Consider the following 20625-nt stretch of genomic DNA (forward strand, 5'->3'; position numbering starts at 1 on the left):
AAAGCATTTGATAAATATAAATATGTATAAAATGAGGCAACGATGAATGCATAAATCTACTTAGAAATTCTTGGCTGGTTAACTGAAAAAAAAACAGTTCCTAGACCTAACTGTTTAATTTCCTGAACTTCAAACCACTTCAGAACTAAATCTCTGAATGTATAGGATGAGGTGTGAAAACCATATAAATATTAAACCAATTTATGTGGGAATATGGGTCATATTTTCAACTTTTTAACACAACAGAATTTCACTACCAAAAAACCTTTTCTAGCAATTTTTGTAGACTTGATAATTTACTTACACGGAGTTAATCCACACATACAAAAATTTCACAGCTTTATAACCAATTATTTGTATTGATGTCTTTTTTTGTTTGTTTTTTGTTTGTGCATTTCTGTTGACATCTAAGCTGGATTTTATGTCAACAGCCACATTAGAAATATGGTTACTGAGAAAGAAATTGATGTGCTCAGTGCTTATTTTCCCTTATTCAATATTAATGATCTGGGTTTCAGTTTACATTCCAGTCTAAACTGGATCTAGATATTCAGTTTCCCTGCAGTGAGATGTGATGAAGCGGTTTTCAGAACAATGTTTTGATAAGGTTAAAATTAAACTTTTTTTTTTACTGTATTTGCAAAAGAATTTTAGTGGAACGAGGAAAAGGAAATTATTTTGATCTTGAGAATCTGACAGCTGATCATTTAACTTTGATGAATAAGGACTTAATTAAATAGTATTTACCTTCCTTCTGACAAACAGCCCTAGATTTTCAATATGCTCTATTTACTTAGTAACTACATCACTACAAAAGCTATACCATAACTCAGGCCCACCAGTTACTCCCAAAATTAGAATCATTTTTTTTTTTTTTTTGATTATTAACTACATTTTTATATAAAATAATGCAAAATCCTTGTAAAAAATCCATGTAATGTAAACAATACTTTCCAAAAAAGAAAATTCCATTGTTAGCCATTTCTTACTGGTTATCTCCAGCTAAGTTGTATAAAGAGATTTAACCGGTAATCGAAATATTATTCTTCCATTTATGTGAAAGTTTAGATAAGATTGTAACATTAAAACTTAAAAATCTCAGCGTCAGCCGACGTTTCCATACAGACAAAGAAATTAAAGCAAATCAGTCCACAAATAAGCTATAGCCATAGGTGGATGCTCCATTTCTGGAAAGTAAAATGGTAGAGATATTCAATAGGATTTATCTCAGCTGACTGTACTATTCTATGAGTTTTATTTTCTTTATTTCAGTCCAAGAGTTTTGTTTGTTCTAAATTAAGGACTGCAGCCCTGCTTGGCAATCCCAATTTAAAGATTTCTCTTGAGGATATCAAAGTACTATTCGAAATCGAAGGATTGACGGTTCAAGCCCCGGCTCCGACACTCAGTGTCGTTGTGTCCTTGGGCAAGACACTTCACCTGCATTGTCTACTGATGGTGGTCAGAGGGCCCAGTGGCGCCAGTGTACGGCAGCCCCGCTTCTGTCAGTGAGCCCCTGGGCAGCTGTGGCTACAATGTAGGTTGCCACAATCAGTGTGTGAGTGTGTGCGTGAATGGGTGAATGAATGTAGTGTAAAGCGCTTTGGTCAAGTCTCCTGACTTGAAAAAAGGCGCTATATAAGTACATGCCATTTACCATCAGCCAGCACTGCAGATTCTGAAGACCCTGAGCAGATTCGATTGATATAGCAATGCACAGTAGGCTGAAATCTGATTGGACAAAAATATAGCAACTATATAAATGTAATGGAAGCAGCACTGCCAAGAGAAATACTACAAAATTAAAAGAATGTATTGTTTGCAATAAATTAACGTTAAGTTGGATAGAAGAAAATTTAAGATTGTGATTGTAGGTTAGTGTTTCTAAATGATTTTAGGCCTGCATTGATGGCCTTGAAGGCCCTGACCATCCACCACTGATATTTATCTAGAAAAAATAAATGCAATACTAATTTCTTTAGTCTTTTTAAATGTCTCTTTGTTGTTTTTTATTTATTTTATTTCATTATTGGATTTTGTGCTGTTGTAGTCATCTAGTCCTTTTAGTTTTTGGCTGTAAAACAATGTAGCAGTGTGTGTAGCTCTTTTTTGTGCTCTTGCTCTATAGCAAACACATTGTAATCTAATCCATCTGTAATACTTTTCTTATTTATGATTAATGTGTTCATAAAGCCATTGAGTATAATTTATTGTTAGCCATGCATGCTAGCATAAAAATCACCTACTACAAATCTTTTATACTTGTGGAAAACTGCTATTCAAGCAAAGAAATGCAATTATGCATGTTTTGTTGATGATTAACATGAAGATGACATAGCTAATGCTGGATTTTGAACCATACTTTCAATAAAATTGCAAAAAGAGAGAGATATTGATTTGTCATGCTGGTTATGTGTTTTTTTTTGTGGAAATTAGCAGTGGGTCTGGGGAAATCTGGCAACAATCTTTGAGCTAATCGGTGGAACTACCTCATGCTGCTGCTGTGGTTCACATTTTATTGAATTACTTGCTATAATGGTCATGCCAAGTCCCCCAAAGGAGAGGTATCTGTTATCATGTGCAAATAAGATACAGTTTTGTTTAGCTATTTTTGTTGTTTTTTTTGTTGTTAAATTTATTATGATTTTAGGGAAACTGTATGCATTTTTAACAATGCTTAACAGAAAATGTAAAACAAAAAAAATAAGATGTTTCACACTCCAGACAGAGAATATGATTTTGGTTCAACTATAGTATCCTAAAAGGTGGATGTTAATTTGGTTGAATTTAGGGTTATGAGGAATTGGAGTCATGAGAATTGGGGGTATAAGAGCCTGGAAAGGCTCACGCAGAAGATATTAAAAAATTAGAAACATTGATTGAAATAAGAAACATAGCCTTTGGTGCTAAAACCCCAGTGGAATACGTAAGCATAGAGAATGATGATGTTTTAATAGAGCAGATGAGTTAAGACAGGTACATCTTCCCCCCTGGGGCCTGAAAGTAGTGGTGGAATGGAGGCCGGAGGAGGAAGGGAGCCAAATGAAAACTGAGATAATGGAGAAGATGCGGTGGACGATGGTTTCAGTATCATGGAGCAAAAGGCTATTGTGGAGCACAGTCATAGATGACGATTGGCCATGGCAAAGACCCACTTTAGGTTTATCTCACAATTTGGGACTGTATTACAACCAAATTATTGTTTTTGTTGTTTTTTTAAGAGTTGGGCTGAAAAAACACATATGTAATTAAGTTTTATTAATATACAAAACAGCACACTAATTTATAAACAGTGACTGGCATCACAGCCACTATTCTCCAACTTTTGACTTGGAATTTTCATACAGACTTTGCACCCCTAAAATTATATATATATATATATATATATATATATATATATATATATATATATATATATATATATATATACACACATTAAAGATGTGGAGGCCCAAAATATAAAAAATTGAAACACACTGGCTGGTAAAGATATTCCACAATGAAAGGGGGCACCCCTTCAGAAGCAATTAAAACACAGCGCTTTAAACTACCCCGTATGTACCAACAAAGATTTATATGCTCCTTCTCCCTGACGTTAAATGGTGTAAATCATCATTTAGCACTCTAAATGTGTGGAGAAATGATTAAAGTAAATTCAAACAAGACTCTCCTAATCAGCAATTTGTTGGCTCTTCAGTGCTGTTTGTGTGGCAGAGAACCTACAAAAGGCTTCAATTGGACTTTTGTTAAAATAGTTTCAGTAAAAAACAGATCTTGATTATTTTTCCACTGTGTTTTTAACTGATTACTGATTTTGTTCTGCTCTCTTTGGTGCAAGGACTTAGCTCCTTTCTCCTATCTCAAGGACAGTACACTGTTAATTTATGCTTTTGTTAAGCCATTCCCTGAATAAAAAGATAAAGCTAAATACAACTGTGATTTGATTATCAGAAAGAAACATTCTGCTGACAACCTCTGAATTGAGATAAGTCTAAAAGGTTATTTCAGCTGGATGTTTTAGCATTGTTGACTCACAGTAGAATATGTGTTGCTGCAGTGTCATTAGTGAAATAAAACTTACCTTTAAAAAATAGCCTTATTCTCTTCTAAAAATTACTTTTTAATTTTGTATATATATATATATAAAATTAAAAAGTAATTTTGAGTTTGGGCATCCCTATTTTTTCTTAATTAATTTTATTTCTAAATATTTGAGTGTTACAGCTATTTTAGTTTGATATATCTAACAACTGATGGACACAGTAATATTTCAGTAATGAATTGAGGTTTATCGTCTAACAGAAAATGTGCAGTATGCAGTAAAACAAAATTTGACAGGTGCAAAAATATGGGCACCTCAGAAAAAAGAGACATTAATATTTAGTAGATCCTCCTTTTGCAAAAACAACAGCCTCTAGTCGCTTCCAGTAGCTTTTAATCAGTTCCTGGAACCTGGAATAAGGGATTTTTGACCATTCTTCTTTGCAAAACAATTCCAGTTCAGTTAAGTTTGATGGTCGCAGAGCATGGACAGCCTGCTTCAAATCATCCCACAGATGTTCAATAATATTCAAGTCTGGGGATTGGGATGGCCATTTCAGAACATTTTAATTGTTCCTCTGCATTAATGCCTGAGTATACTTGCAGCTGTGTTTTGGATCATTGTCTTGCTGAAATATCCATCCCTGACGTTACTTCAACTTCGTAACTGATTCTTGAACATTATTCTCAAGAATCTGCTGATATTGAGTGGAATCCATGTGACCCTCAACTTTAACAACATTCCCAATGCTAGCACTGGCAACACAGCCCCAAAGCATGATGGAACCTCCACCAAATTTAGCAAGTGTTTTTCTTGGAACAACTCAGTCTTTGTTTCATCATTCCACAGGACCTTATTTCAAAATGAAGCTGGCTTATCCAAATGTGCTTCTGCATACCTCAAGCGATTATGTTTGTGGCGTGATTGCAAAAAAAGGCTTCCCTAAAAATTCAAAAAATATCCACTGGACTTGGTTTTCAAGATTTGAAGACGTTTCGCCACCTNCTCTGGAGAAAAGAGCGGAGGATGGGAGAAGCACCCAGCTCTGGAGAACGTGGAGCTGGCCTTCAAAAAGGTGAGCAGATGGAGTGAGATGGTGTCTCTAATTCAGGTTATAAAGATTGAAGTTTATTTATTTTTCAACATCTTTTAAAACATTTAATCTAGGATAGTTAAATAATGCAGATATTCTTCATAAGGGTTTTAAACAAACTTTCAGATCATGGTAAAAAATGATCCAGTCATGACGTGTGCACATGTACCAAACTTTTGATCAGATGAAAGCATTTAAGCATGCACGGAACAGACTAATTTTCCAGGAAAACTTCATGCTAATATTGCACATATTTTGTGAAGATGACTTTAGTAATTTAGATGACTTTAAAGTCGTAGGGAAATCATGTTTAAATGTCAAATCATTCTGGCTTAAACATGTATATAAATATACGCTTTATCAGACAATATTGTCCAAAATTTAGAAAATTTCTATTTTAAACTGTCTTACAGTCAGTTTTTTTTTGTTCGTTATCTTATGCAGGCCAGTTAGTTATACGTCAGCCTGTACACCTAAATTCAGCCAATCATATATCAGCGGTTGTCTGTCAATCAAATTTTTTCGGTCATAGCATCTTGATTCATATGTCGCAGCTAATATACGCAACGGTTGAAATAAGAATCATTTGCTTTGCCATTGAGTTCCGTCCCAGTGTTCACAGGGATGGACGTCTGTGTGTTCGGCAGGTGTAGAGCTAACAGAACTGGCAGCGTTGCGAGGCGAGGGCGAGGGCTCAAATATGTACGGCTGTAAGCCAAGCTTCTGCCACCCTGGCGTCCTCTTCCACGACGTCTTCGTCCCCTCTTTCCTCCTCTAAATAAAAAATGTATGACGGAGGAAACTCATCCACGACCTCTGACACAAAACTCTACTCCTTTTGCATGTTTCCACTGTCCATAGTTCCCTGACAGTGTCATTGCTAAGCCAACAATTTAGAAATTGAGAAAGCTTCCTGGAAAGGTGGCGAAACGTCTTCAAATCTTGAAAACCAAGTCCAGTGGATATTTTTTGAATTTTTACGGAATGACTATGACCTGGATGACTGAGAACCTTCATCAGCAAAAAAAGGCTTCTGTCGCATCGCTCTCCCATATAGCTTCTCCTGGTGCAAAGTGTGCTGAATTGTTGAACGATGCACAGTGACACCATCTGCAGCACGATGATGCTGCAGGTCTTTGGAGGTGGTCTGTGGTTGTGCTTGACCTTTCTCACCATTCTTCTTCTCTGCCTCTCTGATATTTTTCTTGGCCTGCCGCTTCTGGGCTTAACAGGAACTGTCCCTGTTGTTTTCTAATTATCCTTACCATGTTCCTCACAGTGGAAACTGACAGTTTCAATCTCTGAGAACTCTCTGAACTTTTTGTATCCTTCCCTTGAACGACTACATTGAACGATCTTTGTTTTCAGATCATTTGAGAGTTGTTTTGCGGTGCCCATGATGAATCTTCAGAGGAGATTCAAACAGGAGAACAACTTGCAACTTGCCACCTTAAATACAATTTCTCATGATTGGATACACCTGGCTATGAAGTTCAAATCTAAATGAAGTTCAAATCTAAATGAACACAAACCAATTTTGTGTTTCAGTAAGTCAGTGAAAAGTAGCTAATGAATAAAATTATTAGGGTACCCAAATTCTTGCACCTCTCAAGTTTTGTTTTAATGCATATTGCACATTTTCTGTTAGTCCAATAAACCTCAATTCAATACTGCAATATTAATGTGTCCATCAGTAATTAGATATATCAAACTGAAATAGCTGTTGCAAACACCCAAATATTTAGAGATAAAAATAATTAAGATTAATAGGGGTGCCCAAAGCATCTGTTAGAGTAATTGCTACAAATTATTTTGTGTACCTGTGTGGCTTGACTTAATTCTAGAGGACAATCTATTAATTGACTTTTTAAACTCTGCTTGTTGATTGCAAAAAACAAAATGTCAAATTTGAAATGTTGCTCAAATCGATACACAACAAGTTTATGACACAGTCTAATAATACGCCTTGTCTGGAAGATTAGAAAAGGTTTTAGGGAAAAGGCTGTAGTGGAGAGTTGCAAAAGCCACTACACTTTATTAACTTAGTTCTTGAAGAGAACAATAACATTTCTTTGAACGTATTTTTTTTTCCATTTGTTGACATTTTCATTTTTTGGGGGGGAAAAAAAGAGAAGCCAATTTTCTTTTGTTAGAAGCAATGCTATCCGGTATTTATAGCATCCTTTTCCTGGCCTTCATTCTCTCAGGCTTATTTGATTGCTATGCTTGTGACATTTCTTTTCACTCTTTTACTCTGCCTTCCAGACAAACATTTCCTAAAAAATATATAAGTTAAAGTACATTTAAAATGATTTGCATTAAATCAGTGATTAAATGTGGAGACTGATATGGATTAAAAAATGAAAAAGGGAGCCAGCGGCGAAGTGGAGAAGAATCAGACAATGAGTGTGAAGGCTGTAAAGATCTGACCTTTTATGCCGCAGCTCCACACAAACACAGGAAAAGAGCAAGAAGCAGAACAAGAGAAACCCCCCTACCTTCTGTGAGGCACAGGCCCATTGTCTACAGCTTCCACAGTCAAAGCGTAGCTTCGGCCAACAGTCAGCTCAGCACCTGGTGCCACTGTAATTACCCCAGTACTGTGAAAACAATGATTAAATATGTATTATTAACATGCCAAATGCTTTCACATTACATTATGCATTCCTTGACTTTTTTATGGCATACCATTTACCACCTGTTATCTCATTAGCAGTCATTTAGTCTTAGGACAATAATGATCATAAATACAGTTTCATTAAGCTCAGAATCCTATATTATATCACTTTGTTAGAACATAACTGAGAATGTAAAATATTTCTGTTATTATATTTGAAAAAAAAAAGAACGCATATGTGTGAATGCATACATATGTGAATAGATTTAACACAGACAAAAGGATATGTTTCATGTAATTACTGCGTTAACGGTGTATCACATGGTGCTGATCAATCTGCAGCACTTCAAAAATGTTAAGAATTCTCAGCTTTCTTAAAGAGATGCCTTTTAGCTCGTCTGTATTGATGGGTCGTGTTTCTCTCGAGAATGCTCCATTGATTATCAGAAGGGTTTACGTCAAGCAGGTTTGCTAGCAAATATTAGACTACTTTGCAGTTTGGGCAGGTGCATGTCCTGCTGGAAATGAAATCAGCATATCCATAAAGCGTTTTGAAGCATTAGGTGTGTTAAAATCTCCAGGTAGACTTGACTTGGCCTGATAGGGGGGCAATACCAGCAGATTAAACGGTTCCCCAAATGATCTCTGACTGGTGAAACATCTTACTGGACCTTAAGCAATCTGAATGATCCTCCTCTTCCTCCAGCCTATATGGCTTAAATTTCATACAGAATGTAAAATGTACTTTACTCTGATAAAAGGACTTTAAACCAAAAAAATATAAACACTGAAGTGATCAGAAAGGTTGACTGGTTGTAGTTTACATATACCAAATATTTGCAGAGGATACATAAGCTCTATGTTGAATTATTACTTCCATTCCTTATGTGTCGATTTTCACCACCTTCCTTCTAGATAGACATTTGAAGTCCGTAAAAGCAGAGGAAAGCAATGCAGCTTCTGGTGGTTATCCAAAGAAGCTAAAGCAGCATTTATGGCACTATAACGGTATTAGGCTTTTAATGTTTTGGGTTTATGAGGTCTTAAACATTTTTTTTCCTAGTTTTTTTTTTTCATCAAAGTTTTTTTCTCTCTACAGTATATAAAGTGTTTGTTAGAGAGGTCACACACGACTAACTGCAACTAAACCCATTGATAAATGAGGACTGCAATAGGGAATACTAAGCAGAACACTTCAGTTACTTTTTTCCTTAGCCGACATATAACTCTTCTGACTTGGTTTATGTTTAAAGAATAGCCTGATAAAAGGAAAATGACAGTTATAGCCCAGCCAGGATACTTCTGTGTGGTCCCTCTTTAGAGCACAGGGTGTAGCCACTTGTCTCCATCAACCTGTTAAAAAGTAAAATTATTTTAATTGTTTTTTAAGTCTGTGTTTTTTTTTTTGTTGGTATGCACCTGCTTCTCCCCATATATATGAATAAATACAGCATTATTTAAACTTTAAGCTCGTTCTGATTAATTCCTCCATTACACTACAAAAAATATCTAAAAATGAGTAAAAATGTCTTAAATTAAGCGTATTTACTCTTTATTTGAGCAGGTAAATATGATGATTTGCACATGGAATGAATATTTTTACTCTTAAAAGAAGACAATTAGATATTATGCACTTGAAATAAGACAGTTCAATTGTTTTCTCTCATTTCAAATGTAAATTGTCTTGTTCCATTAGCAAAGTATCTCACTTACCTCCTTAATTCAAGAAAAATTGCACTTATTTTAAGAAGAAAATGACTTATTGAGATTCATATTTTTAGCAGCTTAGGATCTCACTCTGCTGGCAGGTTGTTTTTTACTGGATAATAGCATAATTAAATAAATGAGACAAGAGAAATCAAAATTTTCCAACCACACAGGTCAATGATCTATTGATTACATCAGTTAACCTTAGTAATCTCCGATATACTACATACTAATGTTACCTTAAATGTAACTGCTAAAATAAATTTAGTTTTTAATCATTATTTTTGTTTATACACATAATCTTTGCTCATGCATATTAAATAGCAGTATAGCAGAAGTAATTTGCCATAGCAACCCAATTCTTGGTTTATTAATCTTGGACATTTCTGCACTAAAGTCATATGTAAAAAAAGAAAAGAAATTGAGAAATAATTAGATGGTATTGTGAATATTTTGCATGACAGTGGAAACACATACATTTAACACAATGAGCAGATAATAAAATAACCTAGAATTTATACCAAAAAAGCAAAAGTAACAATTTGCAATAAGTTTGGCTGAATACATTTAATCTAATTTATAACTAAAGTGTACCCTTGATTTAAAAATAAATGAAGCACCAAGAGAAATAAGGCGATATCGACTAGAAAAGTTGTCATTATAGAAAGTCGTCAGCCTGGTATTGAGACCATGATCTCAATGTTCCAAGAGGGCAGTGTTATAAACTATACCATGGTCAAGGTTTCTTCTCTGATCTCAACAGTTACTCATACTATTATACAACAGGGCTGCACAATTAATTTAAATTAAAAATTCCTGGCTTTGTTGAACAAAATAAAATGTTACTATGACAGTTTAAATCCAGTTAGATTTAAGGAACTAAGTTTAAAAATCACAATGTTTTCTCCATTTGCTACCTTTAACAAAAAAGTTGAATTTATCCATTATAATCTATTTTATTTGCTACCTAACCTGGTTATTTTTAAATGAATTTCATGTATCATAGTTACAACCAAAATCATTCCTTAGAGTGCATGGGCAATAAGACAGAAAGAGTAAATTATTTATCTCCTTGTTTGTTTTCTACTTGTGTGCAAACTTTTTCAGCAGACCCCTGGTAAGCGGACCCTTCCCAGATAGTTTGTAAGCAACAATTCTCTGTTTCCCATTGAGGTCTTTTCTTCAGGACATTGCTTTCACCATTATGAGAGACTAACACCTCAAAGTCCTCAAGTTTTAAATATTAGATTTGGTTTTAGTGTTAATAAAATATTAACATGCAACAATAAGTCACTTTTTTAATTTTCAGCTTATGCTGTATTCAGTTGAGTAGGATATTGTCAGATAAATAATTATTTTGTTATTAAAACAATATTGCTATAAGGGGCTTGTACAGTGTTGTCATTGAGTACGTAATATATGAGCACCAAATAAAAAACTTGAAAACAGCACATAAAACGTTAAATTTCTCCTACAGAAAAAAACAAAACATTAAGGCTGTAGTGAATCCCCTCTGATCAGTTTACCTGCTGTCTATTAGGAATCGTCCCTGATCACCAGCCAAGATGCGATAGGTGACTTGACCATTTTCATTTGCATCGGAATCAACCGCCGCCATCTACAAAGATAAAACCAACCATAGATACATTTTTATGATCTGTATGAGCCAACATTTAAATATCTGTGCTAATAACTTGCATATACCTGTATAACCATTTCTCCAGGCAACATGTCAGTAAACAGGTTCACACTATAGGAGACATTGGAAAAAGTTGGAGTATTGTCATTGGCATCCAGCACTGTTATGGTCACTGTTACAGGAGAACTCTGCTGTACACCATCTGATGCTAACAGCTGTGGAGGTAGAAACACAAGAGAAAAAGATCAATGCAAAAAGTATCAGAAGGAGTGTTTGTAAAATCAATTTTTTCTCTCATGGTTTCCATCTAATACGTGTGTGTGTTGGTGTGTGTGTATGTGTGGTGGGGGGAGGTTGTAATTTGATTCATTTTGGTTTGTTTGGTTTTTATTTTTTCGTTCTAATAATCTAGAAAGTCTCCGACTTAAAAAAAAAAAAACCTGCTTTATTCTGTCTTAAAAATACACAGCATGGACAATGATAGCCACCTACATGTTTAATTTAATATTTTAGGGGGCCAGAGTCCATTCATTATAGGTCTGGAAGTGCATGGCACAACCAAAGAGTGACGGGGGGAGGTTATCTTTTAAAACCAGATTGGGTTTCCATTATTTACACATCGTTTGATGTGTCTGTATGCCTCCCTGGTTCATTATACAGAGTCTTTCAGCGTGTGGTTTGGACTCTCTCATATTGGATGGTTGTTCAAAATGGCTTCAAGTGAAAACCAGTAAAAAATAATGTTTTCTGTTTCCAAGCGACAGCGATTGCTGTTCACTGTCACTTCTATTTTTACAAAAATATCAGCACTTTTGCCCTCTCAGTTGGAAATTGATTACTGATTTATGTAAAGGTGAGCCCTTTAGGCTTTTTTCAAAAACGTACATACACCACTTCCACATACACTGCAATACCAGGAAAATGACTTCTCTCTAATAAAACCTCCCTTCATTGCCTTGGCTTTAATCTGAGTTATGACTGCTCTCTATTAACACTTGGTGCAGAGCAGAGCTTGTAATGTTTGTGATTTGTTTGATTAGCCAGATGCTTAACATCGAGAGGTTGCTTTACTGTATTAAAAGCAATGCAGTTATGGACTTGCCTTGACTTCTTTGCATTTGATTACTTGTAAAGTTTAAAATTTCTTGGCCAGAGAGAACTCAGTCCTTGCCACCTAATTGGCTATTGCAGATTATGCACAGACGTTTACCCAGAGAAGTGGCTTTCTCTTTGTACTGCTAACCTCAAATAGATCAAGACCTTGGGGAGGTAATATCTTAACTTGAAACCCATAGTATTAAAGTTAAAGTATCACTTTGAATCTAAATCCTTAATGAATCATTTTAGGCTTAACAGTAATTTTTCTCCAAGAGCTGCAACATTAAACCCTTCTATACACTCATCTGCTTAGGCTATTGTTAAAGCAACAATAAGTAATAATGGAACTTTTTCCAAAATTGAAGAACCAAATATAATCAAAGTCCAGTGTGTCAAAGACTACATAGTAAAATTAGATTGTGGGTAAATGTTTGTTAATTCAGGCTGCTTTTGAAAACCATATTCCTTTGTATCTACTTATCCTAATCCTTTTTTCTTCAGACATATATTTTTTCCTTGTTTTATGAATCACTATAAGCAAATATCAACAACAACAAAATCTTTATCAACAACAATCTCCTTCACAAGTTCATCTGCCAAGAAGTTGATAAAGTAGTCTTTGATGAAAATTGCACCCTATGTCTCATGGCACACTGTTTCTTTCTGTCTGAGTTTAACTTCTTCTCCAAGGCTTTCAGAATGATTACTGTATACCTCTTACATTTAATCAATACTCCAGACTGTCTGCTTTTCCATCTTTAACATCCAAATAACTGAATGCACACTCAAGGGCACCTTAAGTCATATATTTGGCTTCACAACTTAACACAAAATACACGTCATCTCTGTTCTCATGCTGGAATCGGTGGATTACAGCTTTATAAAGAATAATCTCTTTATATTATGTGATGATGCCCACATATTAAGATATTTTGCCTTGTAAAAAGCAGTCTTGACTGGAAGAAAGCAGTAAAATATTTAATGATAAAGACAAAACTAACAAACAAATTAAGTGTGAAGGGAAGGCTTGTGCAGCATTTTCTCCTTATAGAGGAGTCAAACTGTTAAATTTTAGGCAAAAAGGTCCCACTTTCCTGTTTTAACAACAGTTTTATTACTGTATGACTGGGTTAAAGGGATAGTTGTTATTATTTAAAATGGAGCTCTTTTAATATATGGCCAATGTTGGTGCCTCCATAACATTCCTAAAGAAGATAGCTTATTATTATTGTTATCTTGCATTGATCAAACAGTCTGTTTGGAAAAAGTCTTTTCCAAAACAGATACATGGTCATGTTACATAATGATATTACAGTGTAGATGACTACCATAAATATTATTGTAAATTGCTATTGGGCTCAATAATGATATCCTCCAAGGATGCACTTCTTTAGATTTTGGAAGAGCAGGGGATATTTGCAGCAGAGCACCAACTGTCAAATTTCTTTTTTCAGTGCAGAGGAATTTAAATAAGCAACATGTCTCACTATTTGTTTAGCAATGTAACTTCACCACCTTGCACAAAAAGTCCCCATCAAAACCAAAAGGCACATGTTAGTTCCTACCACATCTTTATTTAAGATTATAGCTTGGTAATCCTACAATACTTTTAGAATAAAGTTATTTGAAGGAAGAGAAGTCAAATACTCTCAATCTGTAGGCTACTTATTTAAAAGTACAAACACTTTGTGAACAAAGATTCTAGTAAAGTATGGATCAAACTCATTTACTGAAGGAAAAGTAAAAAGTACAGGTTACACATCATACTAAAGTACAAAAGTTATGTTTTTGCCTTAAATGATAGGTTTCAAAATATAAAAAATAACTTTCAGAAAATTCTTAAACACTTCCATGCACAGAACATTTGCCAATTTTTAATGACACATTTTAGAGTCTGATGGGAGGCTTGATCATGTTGACAAGGACAATGTTGGCTGTGATATTTCACATTTAAGGATAAATTCACACATATATTCCTAAACTTGCTTTAGGCAGAAAGTCAATTTATTGTTTATTATGTTTAACACCTATTCACACAGGTAAAAACCAACAGGAACCACAGAGTGGTTAACAGGTTTATTTAATTTAAAACAAAACAACAACAAAAAATATTATTTAAGAACGCAAGGCACCTTTGTATAAGATTTAATATGGGTAAAAGCGGTTGTGTTTCATAATATCAGCTCATTCATTTCAGAGGTCTCTTATCATGGATCTTTAATAAATTACCTGTCTGTTTTTTTCATTTGAATTAAACATTTACAGTACATTATTTATACCTGTAACTCAGCGAAATATTAAAATGTTACCTATGTACAGCAGATTATTTATGATTATATATATTTATTTGTGTTTCTTTACAAATCTTTACCCAGTTACTTTTCCTTTTTTCCTACATTAGCATTATGCGCAATGACCTCTTCTTGTTTAAGACCTGTGATGAACGGGGATGCTCCAGTGGCTCAGTCAGTACTGGACCAAATTCAGCATATAGATCCCAGAGCAATACTCTATGATGTGTAATCAGCTAATAAACCAGTTACCATCCTAGGTCAGGAAACATCATTAATCTTTGAACACACATTCCCTTCAAACTCTTTAAGTTACAAAGCCTTTAGCATGGTTAATTCATACATTACTCACAGGCGCTTTGGCAGTATTTAAATGTTTACAGCAATCAGTGCGGATTTCTCACACCTTGTTACATTAATACATTGCTTGGTGTGATTAACCCTGTTTATCACCGGAGAGTGGAAAGTAATTGTAAAGAAACATTTAAATATGTACGGTCTACGGGAGAGCCAGTAGCCCTGGGCAAGGTTTAGCTTCACACTTGCACCTCAAGAACGATCAGTGGGACCTCCAGAAATGTTTCGGAGGGGTGGCCAAATAGGGCCACTTAAAATCTTGGGATGGGACACTGAAACTAAAAGCCATAATTTCAGACTTTGCATCTACTATTGTGGTAAACCTGCTTATAGAAATCAAAAAGACTTTAGTAAATACCTAATCATATCTTGTTTTATTGTGTGATTTTTAATGTTAGGTCGTTGGCTTTGCATAATCTGATGAAATGCTAAATTTATGATACTACAATTTATACAGGCGAGAATGATGGATACACCTTTGATGACTAAAATGTTCAGATTTTGGACAGAGAGGACAGATGGTTTGAAAGAGAGATGAGGGAAGTCATCTTTCTTAAAAAGAGAAATTCATCACAGAACAGTGGTGAGGATTGCAGTGTCAGCTTCCAAGCATCCACAATGTCGGTCCTCAAACTCATTCCAAATAAATAACAAGCAAACTCATCATGATTAAAATGGCAATAACCTAGTATGATGGGTTGCTCTTTGATTTGCATCTGACTTAGAATTTGGTTAAGAAGATTGGCCTCTATGGTGCTTAAAATCATCCAAATCATCATCTACCTTCCAACTACAAAGTGGTCTAGCGTGAGCCAACATAATTGACATAGACTCCTGGACAGGTGTTAAAACATCTTCAAAAAAACTAAGCAAAAGTCTGGTTGGCTCTGATTTAAGCTTGTATTGCATTAAATTGACCTGTATGAGTGTGAATTTACAAATAAAAGTTTGAACATTTTACATTTACTGGTACTCAGACAGCTGCATGGTAGCAAAAGTTGTTCATTTGAACAACTTGGTGTAGCACACCACCCCAACACCTCCCACAACACTTAATGTCAGTCATTAAATGTTTCAGTGATGACTGCATGGTCATTTATTAACATTTATTTTTCACTTTTTTTTTTATATAAAACTATTCCTTAATTACCATCTTTGTCCTAGTACTTAGTCTGTGAAAGCTAATTTACCCGGAATTATAATCTGGTAAAGTCTATTCCATCCCATCAAACTAAAAACATTACTTTTATAGGGTATGCTATTGACTATTCATACACTTTAAAAAAATCCAACATCAAAAATGTCATAATGAAACTTTTCATGCATTTCATTTAAAATAAATACTTTTAAAATAAATACGCTAAGATCAAATTAAAGATGAGTTTTCTGTTCTTAATTTTATAGAGATGCTGTATTAGTTTGAGACACAGTTGGGCAATAAATTAAAAGTCAGAAGAAAGAAATGTGACTGATTTGGCCATTTGTATTTCATATGCACTTCAACAGGAAACGTCTAAGCTTTTGTTTGTGGGGTTCGCAAAAAAGATTACAAAAAATGTAGACCTGTACCTACTTTAAGTACTATGCCAAATAAACTATAGAGATCACTGCCAATGAGCTAATACTGCTATACAGTCAGGTTTGTTGAGGCGGAGACATATCCAAAAAGCAGAAGATGATGCCCTTCCATGGTTGAAGTTTGAGACTATTGGTCAAGACCTAGTCCAAAGTTTAAGCTTAGTAGCAGACATGTTTTATTTGAAATATTTATTAGACAATTACACAATTAAGTGGTTTGTTTCTGGGGTATGTGCAACATAGTGGCATCTACTCATTCAGTCACAAAGAGGATGCTGCTGTAATGCAACCTAATTCCTTACTCAGCCTAGTTGCTGAAAACTAACTTTTATGGTAAATAAAAAAAATAATAGCCAGAATAAATACACCAGTGTTGTGTTCTCATTACACTATGAATACATAAAAACTTAAGGGATGAATATACTCTGGATTATGCTTATATAAAAAACAAATTCAGAGTTAATCCAGTTTTTTACTTTTTTGTTTCTTGTAATCTTCTGTCATTCCTCCCTCCATGTTAAATTGACTGCTTGTGCTTTGTATAACCTCCCTCTTTACCATGCTTGTATTATAATGTTTTTGTTCGCATTATTGTTTTGCAACTCTGCCTTTAGTAGCTTGTAAAATGCTTATCCTCTTTATCCACCCACTTTTGTATTTCTAATGCTGTGCATTTTCCTTCTACTGTAGTTCTCACATTCTTTCAGATAAAACAGCCTTTTCTCCACTTCAAGTTTAGTCTCCCTTCTTTTCACTTGGGCAAGTTGTTTTCCCCCTGTTAATATTGATGCACACAAATGTCAAGCCAGTACATTACCGTAAATGTGTAGGAGTCTTGTGTTTCTCTGTCTACGGGCTGCAACAGAGTGAGATATCTTCTGATCCCAGTGGTTGACACAGAGAATATGTGAGAATAACTGTCCAGAGAAAAGTGCAACTGTGGATCCCGGGTCTGTCAAAGACAAAAAGAATAACTTTACACAATTTGAATTTCATAATGTGGAAATCATATGGAAATATTTTAAATCAGTAGATGCCCAAGAGCTGCAGAGGGTAGAGCTGCTGCCTTTCAGCAAGAAGGTTCTGGGTTTGATTTCCGGCCCAGAGTGTTTTTGCGTGGAGTTTGCATGGTCTCCCTGGGCATGCATGTGTTCTCTCCGGGTACTCCGGCTTCCTCCCACATTCCAAATGCATGACTATTAGGTCCACTGGCTTCTCTAAATTCACCTTAGATTTGAGTGTGTGTGCGTGTGTGTGGGTGTGTGTGCGTGTGGCCATGTCTTTAATACCTGGTGGGGACAATTTCCTAGGAATATGCTACATTTTGGGGACTCATAGGTACTTGTGGGGACCAACATCTGGTCCCCATAAGGAAAGTTTCTCTTCTTGGGGTGGGGGTTAGGTTTAGGACTAAGGTGTGAATTGAGTTTAGGTTAGGTTTAGGGATAGGTATGTGTCGGTAATGGTTAGGGTTAGGGCAAGGGTCACGGTTAGGCCATATAAATTAGTGGGAAATGAATGGAAGTCAATGGAAAGTCCCCACAAGGATATTGTGACACAACATGTGTGTGTGTGTGTGAATGGTTGTTTGTCCTGTTTATCTCTGTGTGGCCCTGCGATAGACTGCCGGCCTGTCCCCTCTCGCCCATTGACAGTTGGAGATAGGCACCAGCACCCCTCACGACCCCAGCAGGGATAAGTGTGTCAGAAAATGGATGGATGAATGCCCAAGAGAAGTTAAAGGAATATTCATAATATTCTAGATTATTTAGGGTGTAATGTAATTTTGGCACAAGGTCAAAGTGAGCTCTGTCTTACTAACTAGTACCAAGTTACTTTAAGTATTACACTTCACCTAGATTAAAGGAAAACTAATAATATGAGCCCTACAGACTGGGGTCAGTGCTTTAGGCTTCACACTACAATGAATGTTTCCTATACTTCCCAACCAAATCAAAAAGACCTGCAGGAACCTTAAATATGTGTAAAGTAATAAAGTGAGTAAGAAAATTCAGAATATAAAGAAAAGTTCTGTTGAAACAACAAATTGTAAATGCCCATTGATGTCTACAAATACAAACCACCCAGTGATGAAGAGGCATTTTTCATCTAGGGCCTGCTCTAGCAAATAGCCATCTCTGGTCTGTGTGTGTGTGTGGAGGGTTGGGTGGGGGGTGGGGTCTGTGTTAGGGAGAAAGGACGAGAGAGCACTTCTCATTCCAGATAAGGCTAGCTCAGCAGGGTAGGGGGCCTGATAATCTTGTCGATGTTGCTGCTGTGGATATTGAGCCATAAATAAGCAACAACACTCACAAGCGCACACACACCCACACACAAACAGCCAGAAACAGAGAAGAACCTACATTTGCATTTATAGCCATAAATAAAAATGATAGACAGTACATAAAAGCCATTAGGACTAATCATCACTGTTGGTGCCTCTTGCTGAGGAAGAGATCCGGTTATTAAAAATAACCAAATGTTTATCAACCCGCCTTAAACTAAATCCCCACCCAAACACATTATCCTCCCTAAACCACAATCCCTGCTCGAGGGTAGACCTTTAGAAAGCAATGAACCAAAGCCTGTTTTTTGTCAAAATGTCTTTGCTATATCTTAAACAAACTCAGCTGTTGGGGATGCATCAGTGATAACAATATTGCAGCACTGTAAAATCCTAATTATTACTGCGAGGTAATATAAAGAGCCAAATGGTTTTACTGTCAGATTCACAGCCACTTTAGATAGGGCACTTCAAACACTGCAAGCAAAGCACAAAGCAGAGAATCAGTGGAAAGAAAAAAAGGACAGACGTGGGCACCAAAATATGGCAGTCCTTCTCATTCCGCTATGGTGTGGGTAAAGGCTGTGAATGTGTTGATGTATATTCACGCTTTTGCTAGTATGTACTATTAATCAATAGAATAATTTAGTTTTGAGTTATAAACAAAGTAAAGAGCAAAAGAGCTTAAAAACAAATAAAACAATCAGAAATGTATTATTAATATTCTTACTATAGATCCAATCTACCTCAACTGCAGGATTTCACACTTTATAAACTATGCTATACCTTATGCTTTGTCTAGTGCTATTGATAATCTGTTTGCAGGTCACTTCTTTCCTTTACTAATTTATACCTTCTTTAGATACCTACATTGACTCTCCAAGAGTACAGATCAATGCCATAACATGAAGTTTTTGTGACGGAAACATAGAGACCTCAATAAATATTTTAACATTGTCAGGTATAATGTATTGTTTACTGTCAATAAAATTAATTAACAAAAATGCACATGCTTGTTTTTGAGTGTTTATACCGACAAACAAAAAATTGCACCATCTAATACATTTTGACCACCAAATCTTTTTGAAATCCCAACAAATATGATTTAGCTCTGGTTAAAATGAAAAAAAGCTTTTTTCTTTTGCATTTTTCCTCACTATTTTATATGTGTATGTTTCAGTTAAAGCCATAGTTATTGTAGAAATTTACAAATAATCATAAAGATCTCTTTACACAGAAGGTAGTAAGGAGAGGGTAACAAAATGTAATACTAGATAATTTATATGATTGTAGTATGTGGTGGGAAATTTTATTTTCCCATCTATTCCTTGTTCTCCATGTTAAAACCTGAATGTGAGCTTGTTTTTTTTATCTATATTGCAAAAACTATTCACTCAAACTGCACACTAGCTTGACAAGGCTCAACCTCAAGGCTTATCTTACTGCGAAGCTGTTTTCCAGTGTGAGATGTTGTTTTAAAAGTAGCCAGACTCCTATAGATTTAAGGTTATTCAACATCCCTATACTTGTTCCAAACTGTCTGTAACTTGTTTTGGTGAAGTTGCATGCAAATATCTCTCAGCTGTTCATTTGAATGCTAAGTAGTTAGTTCAATTGTTTGTTTGACCAGAACAGAAACATTGGCAAAAAAATATATCTGCTGTCACTTGTAAGGATTAATAAATGCTGCTTGAATGAAGACAACCAATCTTGTTTTCGAGCAACATGTGCAAACTAACAATTTATTCTGAGTTATTGTATAGACAAAGCTTGGAAGAGGCAGTCATTAAATGTGAAGAGGCTACCTGCTTTTTTATTTATTTATTTTTATTGTTTTGATGACTGGTTGTATTCTATATGTGAAAAACAATCTCTGGTATCCTTTATGTTTAATAACAATGCAGCTGAAAGACAGAAGT

General features: G+C 35.3%; 1 protein-coding gene across 1 annotated transcript in view; it reads right to left on the bottom strand.

Moving 5' to 3' along the window:
• The window catches only part of LOC107085073 (protocadherin-15-like), a 298610-nt gene that overhangs the window by 129060 nt on the left and 148925 nt on the right, over window positions 1-20625 (bottom strand). Inside the window, exons 13-16 of the mRNA XM_015375218.1 lie at window positions 17240-17374; window positions 11164-11313; window positions 10986-11077; window positions 7634-7735 (exon numbers count right to left, since the gene is read on the bottom strand). Of these exons, the coding sequence (XP_015230704.1) occupies window positions 7634-7735; window positions 10986-11077; window positions 11164-11313; window positions 17240-17374 (479 nt within the window). The remainder of the gene's footprint in view (window positions 1-7633; window positions 7736-10985; window positions 11078-11163; window positions 11314-17239; window positions 17375-20625) is intronic.

This window comes from Cyprinodon variegatus, unplaced genomic scaffold, assembly GCF_000732505.1.
Source record: "Cyprinodon variegatus isolate N-32 unplaced genomic scaffold, C_variegatus-1.0 Scaffold115, whole genome shotgun sequence".
NCBI classification, from domain to species: Eukaryota; Metazoa; Chordata; class Actinopteri; order Cyprinodontiformes; family Cyprinodontidae; genus Cyprinodon; species Cyprinodon variegatus.